The sequence below is a fragment of the Schistosoma mansoni genome (assembly GCF_000237925.1).
Source record: "Schistosoma mansoni, WGS project CABG00000000 data, supercontig 0290, strain Puerto Rico, whole genome shotgun sequence".
Classification (NCBI taxonomy): domain Eukaryota; kingdom Metazoa; phylum Platyhelminthes; class Trematoda; order Strigeidida; family Schistosomatidae; genus Schistosoma; species Schistosoma mansoni.
The window spans coordinates 9,627-20,671 of record NW_017386148.1 but is presented as its reverse complement, the minus strand read 5'-3'; the positions used below and the strand labels follow the sequence as shown (position 1 = coordinate 20,671).

The 11,045-nt window shown below is 36.8% G+C and overlaps 2 protein-coding genes across 7 annotated transcripts in view; one reads left to right on the top strand and one right to left on the bottom strand.

Annotated features, from left to right (window-relative positions):
• Positions 1-6,714, bottom strand: part of Smp_139470 (tensin-related) — a gene marked incomplete at both ends in the record, with an annotated part of 23,273 nt that extends 16,559 nt beyond the window's left edge. The window contains 5 exons of the mRNA XM_018792433.1: positions 686-1,269; positions 6,252-6,398; positions 6,436-6,510; positions 6,549-6,629; positions 6,661-6,714. Of these exons, the coding sequence (XP_018644216.1) occupies positions 686-1,269; positions 6,252-6,398; positions 6,436-6,510; positions 6,549-6,629; positions 6,661-6,714 (941 nt within the window). The remainder of the gene's footprint in view (positions 1-685; positions 1,270-6,251; positions 6,399-6,435; positions 6,511-6,548; positions 6,630-6,660) is intronic.
• Positions 6,715-6,924: 210 nt separating this feature from the next.
• Positions 6,925-10,624, top strand: Smp_031920.1 (hypothetical protein; the record flags this gene model as incomplete). 6 transcript variants are annotated; one of them, XM_018792431.1, is made up of 6 exons in its annotated part: positions 6,925-6,956; positions 8,773-9,339; positions 9,388-9,472; positions 9,516-9,647; positions 9,683-9,738; positions 9,976-10,624. In XM_018792431.1, the coding sequence occupies 3 exons, from the start codon at positions 8,791-8,793 to the stop codon at positions 9,638-9,640; spliced, it is 759 nt and encodes a 252-aa protein (XP_018644215.1). In that variant the 3' UTR covers positions 9,641-9,647; positions 9,683-9,738; positions 9,976-10,624. The 6 variants fall into 6 exon arrangements, with proteins under 6 accessions (XP_018644215.1, XP_018644211.1, XP_018644213.1 ...); XM_018792427.1 differs by lacking the exons at positions 6,925-6,956; positions 9,683-9,738 and adding an exon at positions 9,772-9,818 and having other exon boundaries at positions 8,791-9,339; positions 9,388-9,647; XM_018792429.1 differs by lacking the exon at positions 6,925-6,956 and having other exon boundaries at positions 8,791-9,339; positions 9,388-9,647; positions 9,686-9,818.
• Between the last annotated feature and the right edge of the window lie 421 nt (positions 10,625-11,045).

Here is an 11,045-nt window from a genome sequence, read left to right as displayed (position 1 = left end):
AGATGCAGGTACATTCAGCTGAAGAGTCCCAAATAGAACGAAACGCGAGTCCTGGATTCCACTGCTAGACACTATCCATCTTTGCTTATAATACCACCATTGTCAAAAATTCACCACATAAATGCAAAAACTCAGTGAGTTCATTTACTTACATCCAGAGCTCATTAACTTCAAGCTGATCAGGATTATTTAAATTAAAAATAGATATAGAAATTATCATAATAAAATTATTATTTCCTGTGAAATATCAGTAAAACATTAGATACCTTCTTAATTCGTATAAAAATGGCGACGTAAGATCGTGAACGAGACTAATTTTTCTACAAACAGTCCCTCAAAATTAAGTTATATATATATATTTACACGTTTCGTGTTCTACTATTATACAACAGCACATACACAAGAAGCAATAAAATACAATATGATTTATGAAATAATTCCCATGAATATTATCATAAGCTGAAACCGCTCTCTTAACTAGTAGATAACCTTTAATTCTATTAATTCCTTTATCGACAATGAATCACCATTTGTACACGAAAACACTTGTTTCAAATATCCATATGTAAAGGTCAGTGACTTCTTTCCATTAACACAAAGATATATATATATATATATATATATATATATATATAATCAAAACAATAAACTATTGTTACTAATTTTGATACGAAAATTCACTCACTTTTTCTCCAATTCACTAGCATCTTTATTAGACTGACTGATATTGTTTAGTCCCTCTTTATCTCTAACTAGTACAGAATCTGAATGAACAGAAAGTTGGTTAGGATCGTTATCTGACGAAGAAGATGAAGTTGTTGGATTTTCTGTCACAGGTAAAGATTCATGCTTAACAGTATCTTTTTTGTACATATTTACAGCAGATGATTCGAGTGAATCATGACACAAAGTAGACATAGTAGTGCTAATACTAGCGACAGGATCATCACACGTTGAAATAACATCTGTATTGGTATAATGGATTCCAGGAGACGACAGATTAGTTTGTTGTTCAGCTGTAGTTCCATTTGCGATTGAAACTGGGGGAGGGAACTTTGGAGGTGGGGGGAGTTTAAAAGTACTTAACAAAGAAAGACTATTGGAATTTCGTTCAGTTTGAGGAAGCCAAACAGGATGACAATCGCTAAGTTGAGGTATGTTTACTGGGGTGGAAAAATCATGTTTTCCAGTTTGATGAAGCTTAATAAGGCGCTGTCGAACATAGGCAAATTTGAAGGCATTTCCAATCAGTCGATTCAATTCTTCTGCCTGTTTTTTAAAAAAATGAATACATCACACAACAGTCAGTTTCATTGAACTCTGAGAATAATTAGTTGAGTCAGTATTTAATGCCTAATGAAAATGATGGAAGTATATCTAAGTCCGTTAAATGAAGTGATACTGAAATCTAGTCAAATATTTAGATCAAAAAATATAATATTAAGTTACTGGACAGCAAACAACCTAGTAATGTACTGGCTACTATTGTTTAGCGATATAATTGCTTAACTAAGGTACATTATATAATTATTACGTGTACTTATGAACAAAAATGATACATCCATAAATTATTGAAATTAAAATTCAGTTTTGATCAAAGTTTAACCAACAAGCAATCACTGAATAATGTAGGGGAAAGTTATCTTAGTGAAATAGATGGAAAAATAAAGGCGGTTGTAAAATAAAGGAATTCTTACACTATCGGACCACTTTTGGAATACACGTCAAACTAATGAAGTCACTTTTAAAAAAATCACCTCACATTTGTAATACTAAGCCAGTGTAAGATGTAACTTTGAGAAACTGTGTAACGATGATTGTCGAGTAAGTAACATTTCAGTTTTTTTAATTATTTGTTTAAGCATTTGACATAGTAATAAAAATATCACAGATTTATATCATATGAAAACAACATTTTGTAAATGGGTATCCAACTTATCTGGTCACTAATTGATTATTTTGTTTTCCGCAATTTTTCCTCATTAGAAACATCTAGATAATGTGAATCTATTATCACAGTGTTCGATATTTGAACACAGGTTCAAAATCATAGAAAGAGCTAGAGGTTAGTTAGACTGAATACATGTAATTCGTATAGTGGTCATATTCTACATCTTATAAACATACATTAATCAATCGATTACCAGGGTCTGAACATTTTCACAGTGGAATATAGTCAATGATATTTTAAAGCACAAACTAAACTGTTGAATTTATTACTTTCATAACAAATAAGTTCCTTGTACGCCAAAAAGAATGGCTTCTCATATTTGTCCAATCTAAAAGATTCCTAGTATTTTAAAACAACTGATAATATGCATGTCTACAAAAAAATATGGTTACCGATTGAGGCAGTTATAAGTTGAGAAATTATTTAGGTTATGATGCAAGACATGATGGAAAACTAAGGCAGACTGTGTACTGCAATACAATGAAGGATGTGTGAATGGAACACAATCGACAGAAAAACCTTTTCATACTAAGGGAAACAAACAACCTTATTGACCGACTCCAAACAGAACAAGAAACGGACTCTTTATGTACACTCAACAGGTTGTTGTTCAATTTCCGTTGATATGTATTTTGAAATTGATTTCAGGAATATTCCGTGACAAAAATACACAGTTTCGTTCGATTTTTATTGATATTAAATACTATAGATATCTATGTTCTTAAATAAGACCGAAAACGTTCTGTGTTTGTATGATATAACAAAGAAAAAATAGTTTTGTAGCTAGAACAGATATCCGATGTAACACACTAGAAATCAAAAGCAACTTAATTAACATAAATGGTTGATGAGTCATTTATAACGAAAAATAGTTTAAACTGAAGATCATGATATACACCAAAAATCAGTTAACAGTCTGTGGTAAGTAGATGGTTGATAAGAGTGGGATTGTTATATATATATATATATATATATATATATATATATATATATATGCGTACAAACTTTGTTCAAGAGGGCAAGGACACACTGCAACACAATTACAGCACGGAAAAATAAAGAAAAATACTTGGAAATCATCCTTCAAAAGAACGGCTACCCAATCAACTTCATAAAAAATACCAGCCGCACCCATCAGCGGAAACAAAGTCAAGTACAAAAATCAACAAAAGGGTCACCTTACCATACATAAAAGGTATATCAGAAACGACAAGACTGCTGAAAACCTTCGGAATAGGTGTTGCTTACAAACCAACAAAATCCTTCCATTTAATCTTATGCAAACCAAAGGATGAAATGACAAAAGAAGACAGACCGAACATCATCTACAAAATAAATTGTGCCAACTGTGACAAACACTACATCGGACAAAGGGGACGCCCTCTTCAGCTTTGCCTGCATGAACATCAATTAGCCGTCAAACGTCATGACATGTCTTCACTTATATCAATACTCTTGGACAACTGCGGACACACATTCGACTAAAAAAATGTGGAGATTTTGGATAGAGGCAATTCCAAAAACACCAGGGAATTTTTAGAAGCTTGGCACTCAAGTCAATCAGCAATAAACAAGCACATTGAAATCAATCAAGTTTATCAACTAATCAGGAAAATTCAGTCAGTCAGTCACAACATAGAACTTCGTACGTATGTACATCAGTTCGAGTTGCCATACCACATCAGCACAAAGATGCAGTTGTCGATTCAAATCCTATAGTGGTAAAAGTAGTAAGAGTATAAGCAGTAATCCGAAAGATTAGGGTATGAAGATGTTATTCAAAGGGTATGATCCAGTGAAATGAGTTTGAAAATAAAATAAAAATAGGGACATGAAGAATTCAGAAGATTAGAATTTGGTAGAACACAAAGAGTGGATGCACTTTCGCCATTGCAAACGATTTTGAGTCATGTCATTCAACGTCTCTAACCATAGATTGCTATCATCTCGCGGATCCCAACCAGGTAGTCTACATCTATCAACATGGCACAGTCCACTTGTCAGTGATTTCATGCATTTGTACCACGTTTCGGTCTGGCCGACCCTAGCTTTCTTCCAACCTACTCTTACACCATAAAGCATTGCACGTCGGGGTAGTCGGTGGTTGGGTATACGTAACACGCGTCTCAGCCATAGCAACTGATGAAGTTTAGCTACTTCATCAATCGATTTGACATCCTTACCTAGTACCCGTTCCCTAACAACTGCATTACTTACCCGGTGGTCCCAGGATATACGAGCAATGCTTCGAAGACACCTATGATCGAATACTAGTAGCCTATGAGTATCCTCTACTCTTACCGGCCATGATACACTACCATAAAGTAGGAAGGAAAGAACTGCTGCGCCGTAAACCCGTACTTTGGTTGCTAGACGGATATCTCGCCTACGCCATAAATGACGCAAGTTGGCGAAAGCTAGACGAGCCTTCTGTATCGGTGCTGAGATTTTGTCACACAGCAGACCACAAGGACTGATGAGACACAAGATAAGCGAAGCAGTCAACACCTTCAACTACTTGAATCCCTGTCGTTAGTTCAGGTATCGATTCAACCCAATCCTGAAGTAGCATTTTGCATTTAGATGGAGAGAATCGCATCCCGAACATGCCTGCGTTGTTGATTATAGTGGTCAGCAGACTCTGCATTTTGTCAGCTTTTTCACCAAACAAAACTATGTCATCGGCACATTCTAAGTCAACAAGCGAGTCTCCTGGTAGAAGTTCAATTCCTCTAAATTTGGATGAGGAAAGTGTTATTTCTAAAAGCACGTCTACGATAAAGTTAATCGAGAATGGAGAGAGTGGACTCCCTACGTTATTTCTGTAAGACGGCGCTCTCACTTCGCGAGATTCATTTAATGGTCCCTTACAGAAACTGACACAAGCAAATCTTGAAGCAAAGTTCTGCATTAGCAGGGAGAGTTACATCCCAAACAGGATATTATTGCTGCTTAAAGCGGTCAGAAGCCTGCATCCTATCAGCGTCTTCAGCAAACAAGACTATGTTATCTGTATATTCTAAGTCAGGAAGGACATTTCGTGAAAGACCTGTTGCTGATGTACCAGATGTATTTACTTACGCCTGTTACCCCTAGTCGAGGAGCATAGGCCGCACACCAGCATTTTCCATCCAACTCCGTCCTGAGCCTTCCTTTGCAGTTGCTATTCATCCTTTTCATATCTGTTTCTATTTCCCGGCGTAATGTGTTCTTTGGCCTTCCAAATCATCTAAATGATTCTGAGAAGTCCATTGTATTTCGTATTTCCCCTCAGATGTCGAAGTCTTCATAATCTAGTCAATCAATCCGTTGCTGATAAGTTAGATGAATTGTGTATCTAAAAGGATGCTTAGGAAAAGGTCAAACAAAAGTGGGAAAAGCGGACGACTTGGTTATTGAACCCGATAACAGTTCGTCATGAACTCTGATTGGACCAGGAGTGTTTGAGTAGAGCATGCACATGGTTGATGTACTTCTTGGTACGTCTTTCAGTGACAGATACAAAAAAACCCCATGACCAACAGTCAAATCCCATTTAAGGTCAAGAAATACGATAGGCGATTATAAGATCACATTATTAGTGAATGAAACTGATTTTTTGAGGTTATCACACGGGATTACCATTTCCTGTGAACGGTCAGTGATCAAAACAAATCGACCTCTACGTAGTTTCGACAAATACATATGACGAATTTGCGGAAATATACACAATCTGCTGAAAAAGCTAACACAAGTTTGTGAAAACAATTTAATATCCATTAGTTAAAAAGCAGATCCACCTAATGTAGTCATTTTGTTAGGGGTTAGCCGTCAAGGGATATTTAAATATTTAAATACTCATTAAACTGGTGATTCAGTTTATGATGCCTTTTCAGCAATAGTTGCAAACTAAAAGTAAAATATAACTGACGATCTAGAGAGACAAAGGAGAAACCTATTTACACTGGCATTTTATATCACAAATCATGATAAGTATCCACCTACATAACAGTACAGCACGGAACAATTAACGCCTTCGGTAAGTGTAACATACTAATGTTAGACTTTCAAACTCAAAGTGGACGTACATATAGAATACATATGACATAGAATACCCTCACACACACACACACTTTTCTGTGAAAGAAAACACTTAATTGACGACGCTGAGTAGGAAATGTACAAGATTTAGACTTGGTTTTCCGATGTTGACAAAGGCCATATTGTTCACAAAACCTGCCATTAAGAGTTGTGTGAACGCATCGTAATTAAAGATACTTTATTTAAGAGGTAAAATAAAACAAATGCATTTAGAACTTACATCACACGGCGATTCCGTCACAAACACATGGCAATACTGCAGATTACCAAACCCTGTTGGTTCTCTAGCCAAAAATGCAACTTGTTTGTGGACAGCATCACAAGTAGCGTACGATATTCTGCGAAGAGCATGGGCCATATAAACAACCTGTTGGAAGGTAGTGTTAAGTTCTAATTAAACATACTTTCAGATCGTCCGAACATATTTTTATGCCACTAATGGAAACACATACAATCACAGACTTGCTCCGTGTAAAGCACTAGTGTTTTAATCAACTAATCTTTATAAGTAACATACTCTTAATGATTCAAGCTCCCTTTGGACTTTTTGAGCTCTGCATGCATTGTCCTGCTCATCAACAGGGAACGATCCGACATACTTAAATTGTTATCAAAAGGTTGTAACTTACTAGAGAATGACGGTATATTGTTTCATCTTTCATTAAAGCACCATTAAAAATCATGCGCTACCTAGAAAATACTCATGCAATCAACTGTTACGAAACCTTTCAAGTTACGCCTTTATTCACCTTACAAGGTCATAATAAAAAAGATGTATTCTACGGTTGTTAGATAACTTTAGTTTATAAAATGCTTATGATATCAGTTCTCTAAATTTTTGGCAGGAATTTTAACTTCGTGTTTTAATTATCTTGTTGGTGAGATAGGACGACATATTGTCTGCTACCTGTTCGCGCGCACAAGGGTTAGTGTTTTGTGTAGGGTGCGTCCGGTTTCCCCCTTATCTTGACTCTTGTTTCGCAATCTTAATTGTTATGAATGTCCTTAGGCTTTCCTGTCAGTTGTGATTGTACGTCCAAATCATTGTGTTAAATCGAAGTGTGCTAAAACTGGGTTGCTTTTTATAGCCGTCTTCATTTCAATTTCTAACTATTCACAGTTTTCTTCGAATTTTTAGATTTGTGTTATTCAGGGTTGAAACCTTAGCGTCATTACTTCGTAAGCTCGAAATTCCTCGTAGTCTAGTATTGTTGTGCATTCGACATCATGAAGTATTTGAGACGGCCAAGTCTGGGTTTTTTCCGCGATTCTTATTGTGTGATAAGGTCTCTGTTGGACAAAGTTCTTTATTACCGGACTATGTCCTCTACTTATCCTGTAATTGGTAGGCTTATGTATGACAGGTTCTGTGATGTGTATGACTGATTGACTTGTGGGTTCGGTATGAGCAGCCAGTCTATTGTGGCACTTAACGATCCATGCAAACCTGTTGTCCCAAAGAAAACTGGCCAGGATTAGTTTGTCCCCATTGACCCTTCAGAACCTATGGTACTGTTGAAATCGATGGTCAAGTTTGACTTTATATGCTCTCTAGGACCTAAAATATTTTTCCAGTTGTGTGTACAAAAGGAATTCAGCTGGTCATGTTAGCTTTGGATCTTAATTACTAAAGAGCTTCGTATATTTCAGTCGTCCGAGGTCCACTAACCAGCAGATGTCTACTGCTAGTAGAGGTTCTGATGTACTAAAGAATTTTTCGTGCATTATTCTTCATTCTTTCTGAGCGTCATCTCGCATTTTTTTTACATGGTCATCCTAACGTAAAAATACTCTGCAACAGCTAGTCCCCTTAGTTCTCGAAGAGGTTTCTATCTAGTGAGCTTTGTTCGGTTATTATCTTTGTAATTAATAGTTCGAATCCGGACTTTTAGCCAGGATAAGAGTCCGTTTGATCATATTACTGCAAATTCACCTTATGGCGCTTCACATTTTTCGTAAGTGCACCTCTTACGCAAACTTGTTTTTTAATACTTCATTTTATAATCAAGCGTTAGTTCTAAGTCCACTTATTTTCCGTTTTGGTTCATGTGTTTCATTGTTGTGATCCGGAGACATTCGTACCCGTTTTGTAAAGCTGTAGTGTAGTTATCGGTTCACCCGTGTTTTTGTAAAGGGATTATGACAGGCGCACACTCAAAAATTGACTTCCAATATATAGTTCTTTATATATATAAAATTATCTCAGCGATTCATTAGAAATGTTTTAAGTTAGTATGTTTTTTCCAACGTTTAAAACTAACAGGTCCAGTTTTCGGAAGGCTTGACTTTGCCTGGCATAGATTGCTACATGCGTGATTGAAACATTACGTTGGTCGTTCCTCTTTCGGATTACTAAGGCACTGTAACTCCAATTCACTCAAGTTAATGTAACAAGTAACAGGGTTTTCTAGAACATAATGTCATTTTGAAAGTTCAGCATCATTATTGCCACAGGAGAAATCGTTGCGGAGTAGCGTCGCTAATATATCAACATTCGATTGCTCATCGTCATTCCGAAGCTTTTTATTACAATTTCACGAAATAAAAATCACTATAATGTTGGTTCCTTTATATTCAGGTCACACTCGTTCAGTTTTTTAACGATTCATTAGCTACCGCTTTACAACGTATGAAGGCGTGTCTCCTCACTAAGTCCCCTTTGCTATGAATTCATTTGTTGTCTGTCGTTTTAGAAGTGTTTATCCTGATGGTTAGCCTAGACATATTTCCTGCTTTTCTAGTTATCCTCGTCATTGAAAATGGCTCTTGCCGCTCAGAAAGCTCTGTTGGATGAGCTAATGGGTAAAAACAGGAATGCTTGTAATGGTGAGAGCTCTGGTGGCCCACATTGGTCTGACGATGATGTATGCAAGTTTTATTTGTGTGGCTTTTGTCCTCATGATTTATTTGTCAATACGAAAACGGATTTGGGTCAATGTCCTAAATCTCATGATGAGCGCATGAGAGAATCGTATAAAAAGAGTTCTCGTTTCGGAAAGATGGGGTACGAACAAGATTTTGTTCACTATCTTACTCAGCTTTTGGAGGACGTTGAAAAAAGAATTCGGCGAGGACATGAGCGATTGGCAGTCAATAAGTGTGTTAACAATCCAGATCCGATCGGAGCCAGTGAAAAAAAAGAAAAAATTGCTGCGCTCACCAAAAGAATTAATGACTTGGTGAAACAAGCTGAAGAATTGGGGACTGAAGGAAAGGTCGATCAAGCACAAGGAGTTCTTAAATTGTGTGAACAGCTAAAATTTGAGCGGTCACAACTCGAGGGTGATGCGCGTCCCGGAATGACTCAGGTATGTTATTATTATTTCCGTAACGTTTCCTGTCTTGCTTGTTTTCAGACTAAGGAGTTGGAAGTCTGTGAGATTTGTGGAGCCTTCAGAATCAAAGACGATGCACCTCAACGAGTTGAAGAGCATTTGTCTGGTAAAATGCACCTTGGCTATGCGAAAATTCGTGACTATTTAAGACAATACAGTGAAAAGCATTCGAATTCCTCTTCTCGTTATGGACGACGGGATAAACGATCTCCAGTTGATCGCTCTCCTATTTCTCGGGATCGTGATCGTCGTCGCAGCCGTGGTAGGAGTGTAGAGCGAAAGTACGTTCTTTTTTCTAAACGTAAGCTGTGGTTAGTAGTATCACAGTTCCCCGATGAATTAATGTGATTCGATTGGAATAATTTAAAAAAGGTACTTATTGCAGATTTTAATTCCGCTTATTAGGTAATTTTGGAGTCATCGTCTATTGCGGAGGCAATCGATTCCACAAGGTATATTTACTTTTAAAGCCCTAAGTAGTTTATTTAACATAGATTGTAAAGTTCGATTAAGATATACTCAAGGTGGATTTTTAGGTATTTTCACTATTATCTCTAAGCGTTTTTGTCCATTTTTCAGTTGCTATTTTGTTCTTGTTTATTTTCTCAGTTCTCACCTACACTCCAATGCTTCCCGACATGGTCGCCACGAAAGTGGGGGCAGTCGGTTTCGATCCAGACATGATTTTCGGGATGAAAGGCGGCGATTTGGTAGATCTAGATCCAGTTCACGTTCGCGAAAACTTTACGATCGTCACCGTTACGATCACTCATCCTCTTCAAAGTCCACGAAGCGCAATACTTCACCATTCAGTGCCGCCCGACGTCCTCCCGAGGGTGCTGAAGATTACTAACTTCTCAGTCCAACCTATTTGTTAGAACATTGTACATATATTTCAGATAAGTTTTCAGTTTACGCGTTAATAAGACCATAACTCATGTTTGTTTCCGCTTGGCATTGATTTGTCGAATACAGAAATTAATGCAATCTTTTTGTTCTCATTGACTTTTGGTAGGCCATCAAATCCCGTTAGTTTTATTGATATGAAGTTTCTGATTGTTTCCCGATAACTCAAAGTTGTACCATGAATTATCCAATTTTTCACTAATAGGAGAACGTATAGTTGTTGTTTCGTGTCCGGGTTTTGTCTTATTTCGTACAATGGTGTCTTAATAGCATAGTATTTAAGTAGTGGAAACAGTAGTGCTCCTTAGTCCGTGATTAGATTTTCAATATATTACTGAGATAGTGTAGTGCATATCTATCTGGTGCCCACTTGTACCAATATTTATGTGTTCAAATAAAATACCTACAATGTGGATTTGACAAGCTGTTTATCACTATTTCTTCATAAAGTTTGCGTTCACGTAAATTATAGTATCCGAAATTCAGTGACAAATGTCATTCATGGTACTTACAGCTGTGCGCTGAATCATTTAGGACTAACCATCTTTTCAACCTACTTGACGAAACACTACGGACATGAGAAATGGGGTTCGTCCACAAGCCTCCCTTTGTCAGTGCTCGGATCTTTGTGTGTCTTTACGTCCTATGAGCAATCCGGTGTGATTTTGTGAAGCATCTTCGAAACTTATTTGTTCTTCAGATTTCAGATGCTCAACTTTCGTTGGTTATTAACTAACATTAGTAGGAAGATTTCACAAATAGATATAGTAAGA